This window comes from Oncorhynchus kisutch, unplaced genomic scaffold (assembly GCF_002021735.2).
Source record: "Oncorhynchus kisutch isolate 150728-3 unplaced genomic scaffold, Okis_V2 Okis01b-Okis20b_hom, whole genome shotgun sequence".
In the NCBI taxonomy this organism is placed as follows: domain Eukaryota; kingdom Metazoa; phylum Chordata; class Actinopteri; order Salmoniformes; family Salmonidae; genus Oncorhynchus; species Oncorhynchus kisutch.
In genome coordinates, this window is record NW_022261978.1 from 10,227,685 (window position 1) to 10,248,060 (window position 20,376).

General features: G+C 40.2%; 2 protein-coding genes across 2 annotated transcripts; both read right to left on the bottom strand.

The window, feature by feature from the left end:
- Window positions 1-3,389: 3,389 nt before the first annotated feature.
- Window positions 3,390-8,340, bottom strand: LOC116358835 (zinc finger protein 501-like). The gene is made up of 2 exons (XM_031811077.1): window positions 8,311-8,340; window positions 3,390-6,244 (listed from the first exon to the last, which is right to left on the bottom strand). Exons 1-2 carry the CDS (start codon window positions 8,338-8,340, stop codon window positions 4,982-4,984), a joined length of 1,293 nt encoding a protein of 430 aa, XP_031666937.1. The 3' UTR covers window positions 3,390-4,981.
- Window positions 8,341-8,603: 263 nt separating this feature from the next.
- LOC109886050 (zinc finger protein 239-like) lies at window positions 8,604-17,616 on the bottom strand. Its single transcript, XM_020477806.2, has 2 exons — window positions 17,069-17,616; window positions 8,604-10,579 (listed from the first exon to the last, which is right to left on the bottom strand). Exons 1-2 carry the CDS (start codon window positions 17,397-17,399, stop codon window positions 9,756-9,758), a joined length of 1,155 nt encoding a protein of 384 aa, XP_020333395.2. The 5' UTR covers window positions 17,400-17,616; the 3' UTR covers window positions 8,604-9,755.
- Window positions 17,617-20,376: the final 2,760 nt, after the last annotated feature.

Consider the following 20,376-nt stretch of genomic DNA (forward strand, 5'->3'; position numbering starts at 1 on the left):
ATCAAGCTACAGAGGTGTCTGGCGAACTGTTGCTGCTGTTGAAAGAAGCGTTCCGTCCACTAGATTATACGTCACACCAGCAGCATTGCCTTAAAGTCTCAGACCGCCATATGCTGACTGGAGTGGGTAACGCAGTTGAGATAAACGTATATTTTATTTTCAGACAACAAGTTAACGGTCAGGAAGCATTCGTTTTTACCCACCAATGTAACAACAGTGTGGGTAAAATGCAATATTTCGCAACGTTATATTGATTTACTCTTTCCTACCAAGTTTGTATGCTTCATGTTGGTTTGCAATTATAATATTGAAAGAAAGTTCCAGTGAAACTCTCTGCTTTATATCGGCAGCTTTTCTTGTTATGGACCTTAATTTATAAGCATACTTTTTCTCCACACAGATATTACATATAGAATCGGGACATATTGTATAAAAATACTTCTTTGTTTTTAGAATATTACCTACGATTAACCCTGTTGACTCATCAGTAGGAAAGATGTGTCTTTATTTCAGTCCATTCAACAACAATAGAGCTATACGAGCCTTCTTTCAACAGGATGTTGTGTCTATACCTTGTCATGTCAGTCCATTCAACAACAATAGAGCTATACGAGCCTTCTTTCAACAGGATGTTGTGTCTATACCTTGTCATGTCAGTCCATTCAACAACAATAGAGCTATACGAGATTTCTTTCAACAGGATGTTGTGTCTATACCTTGTCATGTCAGTCCATTCAACAACAGTAGAGCTATACGAGCCTTCATTCAACAGGATGTTGTGTCTATACCTTGTCATGTCAGTCCATTCAACAACAGTAGAGCTATACGAGCCTTCTTTCAACAGGATGTTGTGTCTATACCTTGTCATGTCAGTCCATTCAACAACAATAGAGCTATACGAGCCTTCTTTCAACAGGATGTTGTGTCTATACCTTGTCATGTCAGTCCATTCAACAACAATAGAGCTATTACGAGCCTTCTTTCAACAGGATGTTGTGTCTATACCTTGTCATGTCAGTCCATTCAACAACAATAGAGCTATACGAGATTTCTTTCAACAGGATGTTGTGTCTATACCTTGTCATGTCAGTCCATTCAACAACAGTAGAGCTATACGAGCCTTCATTCAACAGGATGTTGTGTCTATACCTTGTCATGTCAGTCCATTCAACAACAATAGAGCTATACGAGCCTTCTTTCAACAGGATGTTGTGTCTATACCTTGTCATGTCAGTCCATTCAACAACAATAGAGCTATACGAGATTTCTTTCAACAGGATGTTGTGTCTATACCTTGTCATGTCAGTCCATTCAACAACAGTAGAGCTATACGAGCCTTCTTTCAACAGGATGTTGTGTCTATACCTTGTCATGTCAGTCCATTCAACAACAGTAGAGCTATACGAGCCTTCTTTCAACAGGATGTTGTGTCTATACCTTGTCATGTCAGTCCATTCAACAACAATAGAGCTATACGAGCCTTCTTTCAACAGGATGTTGTGTCTATACCTTGTCATGTCAGTCCATTCAACAACAATAGAGCTATACGAGATTTCTTTCAACAGGATGTTGTGTCTATACCTTGTCATGTCAGTCCATTCAACAACAGTAGAGCTATACGAGCCTTCATTCAACAGGATGTTGTGTCTATACCTTGTCATGTCAGTCCATTCAACAACAATAGAGCTATTACGAGCCTTCTTTCAACAGGATGTTGTGTCTATACCTTGTCATGTCAGTCCATTCAACAACAGTAGAGCTATACGAGCCTTCTTTCAACAGGATGTTGTGTCTATACCTTGTCATGTCAGTCCATTCAACAACAATAGAGCTATACGAGATTTCTTTCAACAGGATGTTGTGTCTATACCTTGTCATGTCAGTCCATTCAACAACAGTAGAGCTATACGAGCCTTCATTCAACAGGATGTTGTGTCTATACCTTGTCATGTCAGTCCATTCAACAACAATAGAGCTATTACGAGCCTTCTTTCAACAGGATGTTGTGTCTATACCTTGTCATGCCTTATTAGAATAGGTTTCATTGATCACATCTGTTGGGAAAAAGTTTGGATGTTGCTACACACATACCTACTTATTAACAAAATTAAGGAAGTTTCTTTTTAAAATTATTCATAAATATTATCCTAACAACCACTATATGAAGAAGTTTAAGGAAAACATCAACTCCAATTGTACCTTTTGTAACGATCACCCAGAAACAGTGTTGTATCTTTTTTTGGCATTGTGTTCATGTAAGGAATCTGTGGTAAGACATCAGTAGATTTATAATTGAACACTTTTATGAAGATGTTACACTCTTATGGAGAGATGTACTGCTTGGATTCTTTACTTACGATATAAATAAGTAAAACTATTTTATTTTGGACAGATTTCATTAAAAAAAGCTGTTAGAATGATAACTGTGTGTATGCCCCTTAATCCTTCTGTAATGTGATATGATAGCTCTATCCCGCCCCCAGCCCAGCCCCGCCCATATCCCCGCCCCCAGCCCAAATACCCTTTGTATATTCTTTATTCAAGCTGGCTAATGTCCGCCACACCCCATGCTCTTCACAGACTGTGTGGCCAAATATTTTTTATAACTAATCCAATGATAGGCTCTGTTCTATCGTTTCCAATGGAAGCAAATTAATCATAGTGGGCAGAACAAGCGAGGAAGTGGGCAGAGCCAAGCAGGAGCAAGAGAGTTCCTATTGGTGCGTTCTAGAATTTATTTGCATATTTTTGTTAGGTAACGCCTACTGTGTGAAATGAGTGTGTGCAACAACTCAATACTCAACTTGCTCTCCTTGTAAACAAACTTTGGCAAATGGTAAAGTCTACAACGTAGTCCACTCTGTTTGTTACAGATTCTAGCATGGAAAAATAAAACTGTATTGAAATCAAAGGATAAAAAAACTAAAGAATAACAAAAAAAACGGAAAGACTAATGAGCATTCTAAGGAAAAGCTTGTTTTATTCCATTCATTGTAAACAATATAATTTGAACCCCCAAAAATGGTCAGTTGGCTGCATAAATAATTAAGATTACTAAATGTTACATGAAGTGTAAATATGATAAATTATCAAAACTGAATGTTAACATGTATTGGTAATAATTCACTTAATTAATGGTGAGGAATGGAATTATTAAACATTTATATATTTTCAGACTGAAAGTTTGAAATATGAATAATATTTATATTATATATTATATTAATAAAATATGAGTAGGTGATTTGAGTCATACTTCTTCAGTAGTGGAATAAAGACATCGAGAACTAGAATGTTGTAAAGAAATATTGGAGTGATGTCACTAGATGATGTCAATGGTTGAATTCAACTACGACTCAAAGCTTTGTCTATTTCCCGAAGGTTGTAAAGGCTTCAGTTAATAAAGAAGTAGACAAAGTCTCAGATTCTGTAATAGCTCAGTCCTTTATTCAGAGAGCGCTCTGTCTTCAAAATGAGAATACAATATTTTTATAGCACCCACACATTAACTCACATCAGTAGAAACTCCACCTCTCTTTAGGTGGGCTGTATTTTTCCAAAGTTCACATACATTGTTTATCACACTTCTGCAACATGTTTCATCATCTTCTGCAAGCTTAGCCATTTCTAATAGTTTTTTCTCCTCCCTAGGGTGGGGAGGCCTCTTTCCAGTTATTAGTTTCACCGTTATCACAAGTCGACAGTTCAGTTGTCCTTGAAATGTCTCAACTATACCCTGATCATATTGCGAAATAGTAACACAATGGCCTAGTCTTAAAAAGTCTAGTCACACACATTATTGGATTATGACTCTAACACATTTCATACAATTATATGGTTTCAGGGTGGAATACTTTTCATACAATTATATGGTTTCAGGGTGGAATACTTTAGTCATTATCTTAAACATACAAATGATTCTATCAAGTGATGTATGATTGTTCATAAAAATTGTTCGACCCATTTTTTATATACTGCATCCATGTGTATAGGCTGCAAGTACGTTGAATTAAGTTGTTTTCAAGTCGTTGAAACAAGGACCTGAAAAATACATATTTTCAACTTTCAACCAAAACCGAACGTAGTTTGGACCTCGGGCATAGTCTTCATGTCTTTTCAATGTCATTTTGCTAGGTGGGAGAGCCCAATGTCAAAACAGTTTTAACGTGTCCTAACCAATATGCAGAAACAGTTTGTGATATATTGACAACCTAAACATGAAATGTACGATCGACACAAACACAACAGTAATCATATTAATTTAAAAAAATGTCAACGAGCACCTTCTAAACTGCACCAAAAACACTGTTTTAACAACTAGCAATAAATCACTGATAATGATTAGGGGGGAAATCAGGTTGCATATGCGGTTGAAACTAACACAACTAAAAAACACATGGGAGATGGGAGATATCTTTTACCTCACTGGTTAGACAACAACCTGTAGGAGACAGTCAGCTACACTTTGGAGTGATGCATTTAAATGTAGGGGTCCCCAAAATGAAGAGAAACGCAACACTTATTTGTCATCATTCATATCGCTATGAAATCAATGGGGGCGAGAGGGGGGAGATGAGGTTGCACGTACGTTTAGAACAGTTTAAAAAACACATGGAATCTGGGAATGAAGTGTACATCACTGGACAATTAGTAGAAAACAGCTCGCTACAGTTTGAAGTGGTGCATTTTGATTTAAGTGGGTTGCCAATGTAAGTGTCACGCTTTACTTGACAATCACTCTTTGTTAATGACATTAAATAGGACTCTTTCAATTCAGAGCCTGGAGTTTTCCCCTGATGAGGCTAATATCCATATCACGCTGAAATCAATAGAAAAGGGGGCAAACGTTTAGGGTTCTACATTGTGACATCATTAATTAAAATACTCCTACTACAATGTTAAACATTCTACATTGTGACATCATTCATTAAAATACTCACACTACAATGTTAAACATTGTGATATTTCATTTAAAAAAACTACTTCATGTATGAATTTTCTGATGTTTAATCAGAGATCTTTTATCAGAGTATCTCTTGTCACATTGGTCACAGCTATGACACTTCTCTCCTGTGTGTGTTCTCTGGTGTGATTTTAAACATCCCGATGAAACAAAATGCTTTCCGCAGTCAGAGCAGTGATAAGGTTTCTCTCCTGTGTGTGTTCTCTGGTGTATAGTACAACAGCTAGATGTAACAAAACTCTTCCCACATTGATCACAGCTATAAGGCTTCTCTCCTGTGTGTGTTCTCTGGTGTCTTTTCAGGCTGCCCGATGTAACGAAACTCATGCTACAATGATGACAGCTATAAGGCTTCTCTCCTGTGTGTGTTGTCTGGTGTACTTTTAAATGTCCTGTCGAAACAAAACTCTTTCCGCAGTCAGAGCAGTGGTAAGGTTTCTCTCCAGTGTGTGTTCTTTGGTGTATATTACGACTATTAGATGTAACAAATCTCTTCCCACATTGATCACAGCTATAAGGTTTCTCTCCTGTATGGATTCTCTGATGTACTATCAGGCCACCTGAGTAACTAAAATTCTTCCCACATTGATCACACCTATAAGGTTTATCTCCTGTGTGTGTTCTCTGGTGTAATTTTAAATGTCCTGACAAACCAAAACACTTCCCACAGTCAGCGCAGCTATAAGGTTTCTCTCCTGTATGGATTCTCTGATGTATTTTAAGGGTTGCTAAAGATGTGCACCTCTTCCCACAATGAGAGCAGCTATGAGATTTCTCTCCAGTGTGTATTCTCAAGTGTGATATCAGTGTGTTTGAGTGAGCAAAACTCTTCCCACATTGATGACAGCTATAAGGCTTCTCTCCTGTGTGTGTTCTCTGATGTGATTGTAAATATCCTGAGACAGCAAAACTCTTTCCACAGTCCGAGCAGTGGTAAGGTTTCTCTCCCGTGTGTTTTCTCTGGTGTATAGTCAGCTGGCTAGATGTAGTAAAACTCTTCCCACATTGATAACAGCTATTCGTTTTCTCTCCAGTGTGAATTCTCTGGTGTACTTTTAGTGAATCTAATCTTGAGTAACTCTTCCCACAGTTAGAGCAGTGGTGAGGTTTCTTCCCTCTGGGTCTCTGCTGGTGTTTGAGCCGTTCTGATGTGGATAGACTCTTCTCTGCATCGTCAGCTTCATGATGTTGTTGAGGCTCCCCAGAGGATCCACAATAGTCATGTCTCTCTCCTGTGTGAACAACGAAGTCAGACAGATGGTTAAAGGCCACAACAGCAGAAATCTACAGTTTATTTTAGCTAAAAGGTGATGCCCATGATGTTGAACAACAACTTACAACTGTAATGAATGTTTAAATGCTTTTATAAACTTATTGGAAACAGTCAAGTGAGCAACAACAGCCCATATTCTGTCTTGTTTTTTATATTAGTAGTATAGTGTACACTATAAATAAGTTATTAAAGTTGCTGAAACCCTAAGCAGTGTGCCAGACGACTGTCGTGGAAATTTCCTCTATTTACCAAATCATGAGAGCAAACCACAACACAAAGTCAGAGTTAGTTATCACAAAGTCCATCTTTAATTATATGAGCTCTAGATCACAGAGACACCTTGACTGGGACACAGACATTGTGGAGCCAAGAGATCCACGCTTGACCTCTTCCCTCTCTCCGGCCCAAGCAACTTTGTCTTGACAGAAAACAGATACTGCAACCTCGCCACAGTATTATACAAAAATAACATTCTGATGAGAAGTAACTTACAAACATATGATGAATATAAAACATCTTACCTATGTTACCAACTAATTCTGATTATTCTCCAACACGACTCTTGGTCACCAATATAGGCCCCTCCAACATAGGCCCTTTCTTGTGATTACAAAAATTGCAGCATTAAGATCTTTTTTTCTTTTTTTTTTAACCTTTATTTCACTAGGCAAGTCAGTTAAGAACAAATTCTTATTTTCAATGACGGCCTAGGAACAGTGGGTTAACTGCCTGTTCAGGGGCAGAACGACAGATTTGTACCATGTCAGCTCAGGGGTTTGAACTTGCAACCTTCCGGTTACTAGTCCAAAGCTCTAACCACTAGGCTACCCTGCCGCCCTCTGCGTTGCTATTCACTAATTCCCCAGGGGGGAAATCTCAGGGGAGTTCTCATAGGCTGCCAGCAAAAATGGCCTCCATTTCCAGGTTGCTTATGAGTCCATTTCACACTACTTTTGAATTACAATTGTAAGGTTCATTTGAAAGTCCTGCTTAGTATAATATTTGTTTCATCGTCGCAAATCAATTCCTTTATACTTAAAAAACAACAACACTTGCTCTTAGGCTGGTAGCAAAAGCTAACCAATGTCAATGAGCGTTAGCATTCAAGCTAACAACCACTATCACAACTTAAAAAGCACTTGCTCTTTGGCTAGCTTTGCTACCAGCCTATGTCAATGAGCGTTAGCATTCAAGCTAACAACCACTATCACAACTTAAAAAGCACTTGCTCTTTGGCTAGCTTTGCTACCAGCCTATGTCAATGAGCGTTAGCATTCAAGCTAACAACCACTATCACAACTTAAAAAGCACTTGCTCTTTGGCTAGCTTTGCTACCAGCCTATGTCAATGAGCGTTAGCATTCAAGCTAACAACCACTATCAACTTAAAAAGCACTTGCTCTTTGGCTAGCTTTGCTACCAGCCTATGTCAATGAGCGTTAGCATTCAAGCTAACAACCACTATCACAACTTAAAAATCACTTGCTCTTTGGCTAGCTTTGCTACCAGCCTGTGTCAATGAGCGTTAGCATTCAACCTAACAACCACTATCAACTTAAAAAGCACTTGATCTTTGGCTAGCTTTGCTACCAGCCTGTGTCAATGAGCGTTACATCCTAATGACATATTTTGCCACTATCACAACTTCAAAAGGCACTTGCACATCTGAGCTGATCTTTTGTTTCAATGGAGAAAGTAATAATAAACTCTGCTCTTTATTAAGCTTTACGTATCGGCCTCAGTGGAATAACATGAGAGGAAATAAGAAACATTCAAAAAGATAGTGAGCAGCTCATGTTATAGACAGAAGCTACATGGCAGACCAATCCAAACTCATCTCTCGGGAATGTCCAGCCCATCATTTATCTCAGCCAATCGTGGCTAGAGGAGGGAAGGTTCCTGTCTTTTTCCGTTGGCTAAACCAACTAGGCTCGTAGTTTAACCATTGTATTGGTATTTACAGATGGCATACAAGTCTGTTATTAAGGCACATGAACGTACACATTTCTGCCCCCCCCCCCCCCCCCCCCCCCAAGGCCTCTCCTGTGACTCAATGCTGAGCATGACCTCCGTGTTGCCCTGTCAAAACCGGAGTCCAGAATAGACATCCTTGTTGAAAACTTCAACCTGTGTGGTTTGATCAGTTTATTCCAGTTCAGAATAATACGAATAGTGATTGTATTTTAACAGAAACAGTTCCTACTGAATACTTTTTTTTTTTTCAACAATACTTTCCACAGTAAGTTTTACGGTAGGCCTGATCATTTTTCATCTGTACTGTTACTTAGGGTTGCACTATCAAAAACTGAGCCTGTGTGTGTGTGTGTGTGTTCTATTCTACATCTGTGATCAATCAGTTTACTCCCAGTTCAGAATGAAAATTATTTATTGTATTTGAACAGCAATAGGTCCAGATATGTAAGATTTGTTTTTAAAGAATAAACATGATTAGTCTTTTTATGGGTATTTCATATCATTGTTATATGTTTTTGTTTATATTACATTTGTTTTAGGCATAAAGGGCAATGAAATCAACCAATATTTTACACATAGTTGCATATTTTAATAAGCTTAGGTCCCAGGAAAACACAGCATTTTTTTTAAAATTTGGGTCCCAGGCTGAACAAGGTTTAAGAACCCCTGGTGTAAAAAGGGTCAGACAGGATGGACTTCCCACTGTCATGACCAGCTGGTACAAACACTTCTTTAACCGTACGGCCCTTTGAACACAGGGAAGAGGAGGACGTAGGCTAGTCTGATCTGGAACTGCTATCATTGTCCTTGGTTGTCATGGGGATGATGATTGTGAGGCTGATGAAGACTTTGCTGATGATGATTTTGGTATATTTATATGTTTCGTCACCATCTAAACAAATAATAGTCGTCTTGGACTGGCCGACGAAGAGGTCAAGAGGTCAAGGTCCTGGACCGAGGTAAGGTTGCCGTCTCCCTGGGAATTCAACACCTAGGTCCATGAACTGATTTCTCACATAAATGCATACATTCTTATATAGCCCTTCATACATCAGCTGATATCTCAAAGTGCTGTACAGAAACCCAGCCTAAAACCCCAAACAGCAAGCAATGCAGGTGTAGAAGCACGGTGGCTAGGCTTTAGCACCCCTTAGACAAAGCGAGTGCAACAAAATCCATGAGTTAGTTACTGGGTTGGTAACACTTGATGAAGTTCTGGATCCATACGTGTTAAGAGACGAGATAGAACTGGGATCGAAACCGGAACCAAAAGCTCCACCCTCTTCAAGTTACAGACCAGTCTATGGGCCAAATGTCAGAAATTGTAAATATGCGGAAATCATAGCCCTGGAACTAAAATGGGAGCAGTGGAAAGGCTTCACACCTAAATGTTTTATTTCAGGTGCTTTCAGGTGCTTAACTGGTTATAACTCTTTCCACATTGAGAAAATTAGTAAGGCTTTTCTCCTGTGTGTGTCCTCTCGTGTTTTTTCTGGTTCCCTAACCCCCTAAAACTCTTGCCACAGTGGGAGCAGTGGTAGGGCTTCTCTCATGTGTGTATTCTCTTATGCTCTTTTAGGCTCACAAACACAGTAAAACTCTTTCCACACTGGGAACATTGGAAAGGCTTTTCTCCTGAGTGTGTCCTCTCATGAGCTTTTAGGTTACCTAACTGGGTAAAACCCTTTCCACACTGGGAACATTGGAAAGGCTTCTCTCCCGTGTGTATTCTCTCATGTTGCTTTAAGGTTCCTAACCACCTAAAACTCCTTCCACAGTGGGAACAGGGGTACGGTTTATCTCCAGAATGTATTCTCTCATGTTTCTTCAGGTTCCCTAAATGGGTAAAATTCTTTCCACACAGGGAGCAGTGGAAAGGCTTTTCTCCTGTGTGTTTTGTCTTATGCTCTTTAAGGTTTCGTGACGTGGTAAAAGCCTTTCCACACTGAGAGCAATGGTGGGGTTTCTCCCCTGTATGTGTCCTTTCATGTTCCTTCAGGTTCTCTAACTGAGTAAAATTCTTTCCACAATAGGAACACTGGTAAGGCTTCACTCCAGAATGTATTCTCTCATGCTTTTTCAGGTTCCCTAACCGGTTAAAACTCTTTCCACACTGGGAGCAGTGGTGAGGCTTCTTTCCTGAGTGTATTATTGTATGTTCTTTCAGGCTCCCTAACCGGTTAAAACCCTTTCCACACTGGGAGCATTGGAAGGGCTTTTCTCCTTTGTGTGTCCTCTCATGCTGTTTTAGGTTCTGTAACTTGGTAAAATGCTTTCCACACTGGGAGCAGTGGTGTCGTCTGGCTGGATTTGGCATCTCTGGGTCTGGTTCACCTGATGGACTCTTCCTGTTGTGAGAGTGTGGTCTTTCTCCTGTCAAAGACAACAGATTATTTTAGTTAAATAGAGAGACCTGAATGAAACCTCCACATGATAAAACTGTCTTCCTATGAGGTTTAATCCAGACTAGATTCCCCCCCCCCCAATAACCTGAGGTCAGGTTTCAGAAAATGGCCATAATTTTCAAAAACACGTATAAGGAGGCAGTTGTATGGAACCATCACACCTCATCACTTTAATACATAAGAACACGTATGAGGAGGCAGTTGTATGGAACCATCACACCTCATCACTTTAATGCATAAGAACACGTATGAGGAGGCAGTTGTATGGAACCATCACACTTCATCACTTTAATGCATAAGAACACTTATGAGGAGGCAGTTGTATGGAACCATCACACCTCATCACTTTAATGCATAAGAACACGTATGAGGAGGCAGTTGTATGGAACCATCACACTTCATCACTTTAATACATAAGAACACGTATGAGGAGGCAGTTGTATGGAACCATCACACCTCATCACTTTAATGCATAAGAACACTTATGAGGAGGCAGTTGTATGGAACCATCACACCTCATCACTTTAATGCATAAGAACACTTATGAGGAGGCAGTTGTATGGAACCATCACACCTCATCACTTTAATGCATAAGAACACTTATGAGGAGGCAGTTGTATGGAACCATCACACTTCATCACTTTAATGCATAAGCGATTCCACACCAGCGGAAGTGAAATAATTGTTTTCTCAGATTGACAATTCTCACATGTAAACGTAATTACAATGGAGGGTACTTTAGAAAGAGATATTTATAATAATACGTACTATTTATAATCTTATTTTATCTTAATATTTAGTCTTTATATTAATCTAATCTATAAATTAATGAGAATTAAAGATGTATTTTGGAATATAGAAATACTCCATATAGAAATACCCCATATAGAAATACTCCATACTCCATATAGAAATACAACATATAGAAATACTCCATATTCCATATAGAAATACTCCATATAGAAATACTCCATATAGAATACCCCATATAGAAATACCCCATATAGAAATACTCCATATAGAAATACTCCATATAGAAATACTCCATATAGAAATACTCCATATAGAAATACTCCATATAGAAATACTCCATATAGAAATACTCCATACCCCATATAGAAATACTCCATATAGAAATACTCCATATAGAAATACTCCATATAGAAATACTCCATATAGAAATACTCCATATAGAAATACTCCATATAGAAATACTCCATATAGAAATACCCCATATAGAAATACTCCATATTCCATATAGAAATACAACATATAGAAATACTCCATACTCTATATATAAATGATCCATATAGAAATACTCCATATAGAAATACTCCATATAGAAATACTCCATACTCCATATAGAAATACTCCATATAGAAATACTCCATATAGAAATACCCCATATAGAAATACTCCATATAGAAATACTCCATATAGAAATACCCCATATAGAAATACTCCATATAGAAATACTCCATATAGAAACACTCCATATAGAAACACTCCATACCCCATATAGAAACACTCCATATAGAAATACTCCATATAGAAACACTCCATATAGAAATACTCCATATAGAATACTTCATATAGAAATACTCCATATAGAATACCCCATATAGAAATACCCCATATAGAAATACTTCATATAGAAATACTCCAGAGATCCAGAACAGTCAGCTGAGAGAATCCCAGGATCTCAGCCAGAGAGCTATGCTGAGATATATAACACACAGGTCCCATCCAACAGAACGACATCCAGAGATCCAGAACAGTCAGCTGAGAGAATCCCAGGTGCTCAGCCAGAGAGCTATGCTGAGATATATAACACACAGGTCCCATCCAACAGAACTACAACAGAGATCCAGAACAGTCAGCTGAGAGAATCCCAGGATCTCAGCCAGAGAGCTATGCTGAGATATATAACACACAGGTCCCATCCAACAGAACTACAACAGAGATCCAGAACAGTCAGCTGAGAGAATCCCCGGAGCTCAGCCAGAGAGCTATGCTGAGATATATAACACACAGGTCCCATCCAACAGAACGACATCCAGAGATCCAGAACAGTCAGCTGAGAGAATCCCCGGAGCTCAGCCAGAGAGCTATGCTGAGATATACTACAACACACAGGTCCCATCCAACAGAACGACATCCAGAGATCCAGAACAGTCAGCTGAGAGAATCCCCGGAGCTCAGCCAGAGAGCTATGCTGAGATATACTACAACACACAGGTCCCATCCAACAGAACGACATCCAGAGATCCAGAACAGTCAGCTGAGAGAATCCCAGGTGCTCAGCCAGAGAGCTATGCTGAGATATATAACACACAGGTCCCATCCAACAGAACGACATCCAGAGATCCAGAACAGTCAGCTGAGAGAATCCCCGGAGCTCAGCCAGAGAGCTATGCTGAGATATATAACACACAGGTCCCATCCAACAGAACTACATCCAGAGATCCAGAACAGTCAGCTGAGAGAATCCCCGGAGCTCAGCCAGAGAGCTATGCTGAGATATATAACACACAGGTCCCATCCAACAGAACTACAACAGAGATCCAGAACAGTCAGCTGAGAGAATCCCCGGAGCTCAGCCAGAGAGCTATGCTGAGATATATAACACACAGGTCCCATCCAACAGAACGACATCCAGAGATCCAGAACAGTCAGCTGAGAGAATCCCAGGTGCTCAGCCAGAGAGCTATGCTGAGATATATAACACACAGGTCCCATCCAACAGAACGACATCCAGAGATCCAGAACAGTCAGCTGAGAGAATCCCCGGAGCTCAGCCAGAGAGCTATGCTGAGATATATAACACACAGGTCCCATCCAACAGAACTACAACAGAGATCCAGAACAGTCAGCTGAGAGAATCCCCGGAGCTCAGCCAGAGAGCTATGCTGAGATATATAACACACAGGTCCCATCCAACAGAACGACATCCAGAGATCCAGAACAGTCAGCTGAGAGAATCCCCGGAGCTCAGCCAGAGAGCTATGCTGAGATATATAACACACAGGTCCCATCCAACAGAACTACAACAGAGATCCAGAACAGTCAGCTGAGAGAATCCCCGGAGCTCAGCCAGAGAGCTATGCTGAGATATATAACACACAGGTCCCATCCAACAGAACTACAACAGAGATCCAGAACAGTCAGCTGAGAGAATCCCAGGATCTCAGCCAGAGAGCTATGCTGAGATATATAACACACAGGTCCCATCCAACAGAACTACAACAGAGATCCAGAACAGTCAGCTGAGAGAATCCCCGGAGCTCAGCCAGAGAGCTATGCTGAGATATACTACAACACACAGGGCCTGTACACCCTGCAGCATCAGAACTTAATCAGACACCTCCTGAACATCATCTGGAATCGAGTGAATCATTTAGTTGGATTTGTTTAGTTGGATTTGTTTAGTTGGATTCAAAATCTTGCAACCTTACGGTTAACTAGTCCAATGCTCTAACCACCTGCCTCACATTGCACTCCACGAGGAGCCTGCCTGTTACGCGAATGCAGTAAGAAGCCAAGGTAAGTTACTAGCTAGCATTAAACTTATCTTATAAAAAACAATCAATCATAATCACTAGTTAACTACACATGGTTGATGATATTACTAGTTTATCTAGTGTCCTGCGTTGCATATAATCGATGCGGTGCGCATTCGCGAAAAAGTACTGTCGTTGCTCCAACGTGTACCTAACCATAAACATCAATGACTTTCTTAAAATCAATACACAAGTATATATTTTTAAACCTGCATATTTAGTTAATATTGCCTGCTAACATGAATTCCTTTTAACTAGAGAAATTGTTTCACTTATCTTGCAACAGAGTCAGGGTATATTCAGCAGTTTGGGCCACCTGGCTCGTTGCGAACTGTGTGAAGACTATTTCTTCCTAACAAAGACAGCCAACGTCGCCAAATGGGGGATGATTTAACAAAAGCGCATTTGTGAAAAAAAGCACAATCGTTGCACGACTGTCCCTAAACATAAACATCAATGCCTTTCTTAAAATCAATACACAGAAGTATATATTTTTAAACCTGCATATTTAGCTAAAAGCAATCCAGGTTAGCAGGCAATATTAACCAGGTGAAATTGTGTCACTTCTCTTGCGAGAGTCAGGGTATATGCAACAGTTTGGGCAGCCTGGCTCGTGGCGAACTAATTTGCCAGAATTTTACGTAACTATGACATAACATTGAAGGATTTACAATGTAACAGGAATATTTAGACTGATGGAAGCCACCCGTCAGATAATACGGAACGGTTCCATATTTAACTGAAAGAATAAACGTTTCGACCATATTAATGATCTAAGGCTCGTATTTCTGTGTGTTATCATGTTATAACTAAGTCTATGATTTGATAGAGCAGTCTGCCTGAGAGATGGTAGGCAGCAGCAGGCTCGTAAGATTTCAATCAAACAGCACTTTTGTGCATTTTGCCAGCAGCTCTTCGCAATGCTTCAAACATTGAGCTGTTTATGACTTCAAGCCTATCAGCCTAATGGCTGGTGTAACCGATGTGAAATGGCTAGCTAGTTAGCGGGGTGTACGCTAATAGCGTTTTAAACGTCACTCGCTTTGAGACTTGGAGTAGTGGTTCCCCTTGCTCTGCAAGGGCCTGCGGCTTTTGTGGAGTGATGGGTAACGCTGCTTTGAGGGTGGCTGTTGTCGATGTGTTCCTGGTTCAACTGCACCCGTCCACAACCACAGGGCTCTCCAGAGGGTGGTGCGGTCTGCACAACGCATCACTGGGGGCAAACTACCTGCCCTTCAGGATACCTACAACAACCGATGTCACAGGAAGGCAAAAAAAGATAATCAAGGACAACAACCACCCGAGCCACTGCCTGTTCACCCCGCTATCATCCAGAAGGTGAGATCAGGACAGGTGCATCAAAGCTGGGACCGAGAGTCTGAAAAACAGCTTCTATCTCAAGGCCATCAGACTGTTAAACAGCAATCACGAGCACAGAGAAGCGGCTGCCTACCTACAGACTTGATATCATTGGTCACTTTAATAAATGGAACATTAGTCACTTTAATAATGCCACTTTAAGAATGTTTACTGCTAACCATGTGTATGTGACCATTAACATCTGCTAACCATGTGTATGTGACCAATAACATCTGCTAACCATGTGTATGTGACCATTAACATCTGCTAACCATGTGTATGTCACCAATACAATTTGATTGGATTATTATGCCATCGTTGTAACTGTGGATCAAACGTCTCATAAACCTTGATATTGTAAATGATGTGAAGTGAACAATTTGGACTCACTGCTGTGTCGTTTGGTTCTATGACATCAACGCGGTATTTCTTATAATCCTCAACATCTCATCTTTCAGACAGCATTGACTCCTCTTGATTTACAGCATTCCACTCAGACATCCACTCCTCTTGATTTACAGCATTCCACTCAGACATCCACTCCTCTTGATTTACAGCATTCCACTCAGACATCAACTCCTCTTGATTTACAGCATTCCACTCAGACCACATCAACTCCTCTTGATTTACAGCATTCCACTCAGACAACCACTAATGTGCAGAAGTAGCCCCATTAGCAGGAGGGAGGGGGCAGTTTATAATGGCTGTCAGTCGAAACCCACACAGCAGAGAAAGTGAGCTCTGACATCTTGTATAGTGTGTTACTGTACAGCCACTGAGCTCTGACATCTTGTATAGTGTGTTACTGTACAGCCACTGAGCTCTGACATCTTGTATAGTGTGTTACTGTACAGCCACTGAGCTCTGACATCTTGTATAGTGTGTTACTGTACAGCAACTGAGCTCTGACGTCATGTGTAGCGTGTTACTGTACAGCCACTGAGCTCTGACATCATGTATAGCGTGTTACTGTACAGCCACTGAGCTCTGACGTCATGTATAGTGTTACTGTACAGCAACTGAGCTCTGACATCATGTATAGTGTGTTACTGTACAGCCACTGAGCTCTGACATCATGTATAGCGTGTTACTGTACAGCCGCTGAACTCTGACATCATGTATAGCGTGACAAAATCTGCCATTTTCAACCCATAAACTGGATGACATATGGGCTGTGAGTGATGGAAAGGGCTACATCTCTTATCCACAATAACTTTTTTAATAAAATAGATTTAAATGCCTTTAATGATTTGATGTCTTTCTATCAAATCAATGATTCACTTTTTTTCCCCAAATCAAAGGTTGTGAAAGTAGACCAGACCAGCTTAGAATATTTAGCACTGGTTCTGAGGTTTCTATGACAACCCATGAAAAAAGTTATTGCAGATCAGAGATTTAAATGCATGTTTTAACGTCTTGATGTGATTCTATCAAATCAACACATCAATGCAAATCAAAGGTTGTAAAAGTAGGCATTTAATATAATGTGAATATATTCTAATGTTGGAAATGAAACCAACTTTACTTTGTTTACTTACTGGTGTTAATCAGATCTCCTGTCTCCCCTTCTTCTTCTTTCAATGTGACAGTTATCTCTCCCCCCACTCCAAAAACTGCATCCTCCTCCTCTTCCTCCTCTTCCTTTACATCACAGATATAAATATCTTTGGTAACATCCCCCTCCTCTTTCACTCTGAACTTTCCTTTGTCTTCATTCACTCTAACGTCCATCTCTTCTTCTTTCACAGTAACAGCCCCATGCTCTACTTCTATTTTAACAGCGACATCATCCTCTTCCTTCTTCTCTTCTCCGTTTTCCGTCCATCCGACCTCCTCTTTAGTATGGGGGCAGTATCTTAGTGCGCTCATGGTCGAGGAAGTTAGCTAGCTAGTTAGCATTAGCGATTAGACTAGTGATAGGCAAATTTAACCAACCAGCTAGCGAACAACGTAAATATGAAATTAAATAGGGTAACTGGTAGACGTGTGTTTATAACACAATGGCTAATATACACCGAAATATTATAAAGACCTTGAATATTTCGGAGTGGTGGATAACTGTTGTTGAAGTGTCCCGTCCCCGTCAACTAGATTATACGTCACGCTAGTAGTATCGCGAGAAAAACGAACATCGCCAACTGCTGACTAGAGTGGGTAACGCAGTTACGGAAAATATTTTATTTTCAGACAAAAAGTTTATTATAGAAGTCAATATTATATGGAAACGTACAAAGAGAAGCTTGTTTTGATTCATTAGTGCAGATTTTTATTGGGTGAGAATTTAAATAGACTACTGCACATCTGCATTTAAGATAATTTCATGTTAATTCACCTAAACATATATTATAATTAACAAATATGTCCATACTGCTCCTACATGGTGTAACAATACATCATGTAGATGTATATAATGAACAGACTAGGTCTATACTGCTCCTACATGGTGTAACAATACATCATGTATATAATGAACAGACTAGGTCTATACTGCTCCTACATGGTGTAACAATACATCATGTAGATGTATATAATGAACAGACTAGGTCTATACTGCTCCTACATGGTGTACCAATACATCATGTAGATGTATATAATGAACAGACTAGGTCTATACTGCTCCTACATGGTGTAACAATACATCATGTAGATGTATTTAATGAACAGACTAGGTCTATACTGCTCCTACATGGTGTAACAATACATCATGTAGATGTACACAACCAGTCAAATAGTTTTGACACACCTGCTCATTCCAGGGTGTTTCTTTCTTTTGACCCTTTTCTACATTGTATAAAAGTGAAGACATCAAAACAATAAAATAACACATATGGAATCATGTAGTAACCAAAAAAAAGTGTTAAACCAATCGAAATGTATTTTATATTTGAGATTCTTCAAAGTAGCCACCACTTTGCCTTGATGACAGCTTTGAACACTATTGGTATTTTCTCAACCAGCTTCACCTGGAAGGCTTTTTCAACTGTCTTGAAGGAGTTCCCACATATGCTGAGCACCTGTTGGCTGCTTTTCCTTCACTCTGCCGTCCAACTCATCCCTTTTGCCTTGATGACAGACTATTATTTGTTTTTAATACACTGCTATGATACCTCTTCAACATGAAAGGGGTGGGGCTAGCCCTTTAAATGCCCCCGGCCTAAAGTCATTCGTCCTCTCTCAACCCAACCAGCATGGAACCCTAGAGATGTGTTATTGACTGTGACTATGGAACCCTAGAGATGTGTTATTGACTGTGAGTATGGACCAGTATGGAACCCTAGAGATGTGTTATTGACTGTGAGTATGGACCAGTATGGAACCCTAGAGATGTGTTATTGACTGTGAGTATGGACCAGTATGGAACCCTAGAGATGTGTTAGTGACTGTGACTATGGACCAGTATGGAACCCTAGAGATGTGTTATTGACTGTGAGTATGGACCAGTATGGAACCCTAGAGATGTGTTAGTGACTGTGACTATGGACCAGTATGGAACCCTAGAGATGTGTTATTGACTGTGACTATGGACCAGCATGGAACCATAGAGATGTGTTATTGACTGTGACTATGGACCAGCATGGAACCATAGAGATGTGTTATTGACTGTGACTATGGACCAGCATGGAACCCTAGAGATGTGTTATTGACTGTGACTATGGACCAGCATGGAACCCTAGAGATGTGTTATTGACTGTGACTATGGACCAGCATGGAACCCTAGAGATGTGTTATTGACTGTGACTATGGACCAGCATGGAACCCTAGAGATGTGTTATTGACTGACTATGGACCAGCATGGAACCATAGAGATGTGTTATTGACTGTGACTATGGACCAGCATGGAACCATAGAGATGTGTTATTGACTGTGACTATGGACCAGCATGGAACCCTAGAGATGTGTTATTGACTGTGACTATGGACCAGCATGGAACCATAGAGATGTGTTATTGACTGTGACTATGGACCAGCATGGAACCATAGAGATGTGTTATTGACTGTGACTATGGACCAGCATGGAACCCTAGAGATGTGTTATTGACTGTGACTATGGACCAGCATGGAACCCTAGAGATGTGTTATTGACTGTGACTATGGACCAGCATGGAACCCTAGAGATGTGTTATTGACTGTGACTATGGACCAGCATGGAACCATAGAGATGTGTTATTGACTGTGACTATGGACCAGCATGGAACCCTAGAGATGTGTTATTGACTGTGACTATGGACCAGCATGAAACCCTAGATGTGTTATTGACTGTGACTATGGACCAGCATGGAACCCTAGAGATGTGTTATTGACTGTGACTATGGACCAGCATGGAACCCTAGAGATGTGTTAATGACTGTGACTATGGACCAGCATGGAACCCTAGAGATGTGTTATTGACTGTGACTATGGACCAGCATGGAACCCTAGAGATGTGTTATTGACTGTGACTATGGACCAGCATGGAACCATAGAGATGTGTTATTGACTGTGACTATGGACCAGCATGGAACCCTAGAGATGTGTTATTGACTGTGACTATGGACCAGCATGAAACCCTAGATGTGTTATTGACTGTGACTATGGACCAGCATGGAACCCTAGAGATGTGTTATTGACTGTGAGTATGGACCAGCATGGAACCCTAGAGATGTGTTATTGACTGTGAGTATGGACCAGCATGGAACCCTAGAGATGTGTTATTGACTGTGAGTATGGACCAGCATGGAACCCTAGAGATGTGTTATTGACTGTGAGTATGGACCAGCATGGAACCCTAGATGTGTTATTGACTGTGAGTATGGACCAGCATGGAACCCTAGATGTGTTATTGACTGTGACTATGGACCAGCATGAAA

Coding starts and splice junctions, on each gene's coding strand:
- LOC109886050 (XM_020477806.2), bottom strand. CDS start 17,399: ATGAGCGCACTAAGATACTGCCCCCATACTAAAGAGGAGGTCGGATGG. Junction 10,580..17,068: donor AGGAGATCTGATTAACACCA/GTAAGTAAACAA, acceptor TGTCTTTGACAG/GAGAAAGACCACACTCTCAC.
- LOC116358835 (XM_031811077.1), bottom strand. CDS start 8,340: ATGTCTATTCTGGACTCCGGTTTTGACAGG. Junction 6,245..8,310: donor TGGACTCCGGTTTTGACAGG/GCAACACGGAGG, acceptor AATAAACTGTAG/ATTTCTGCTGTTGTGGCCTT.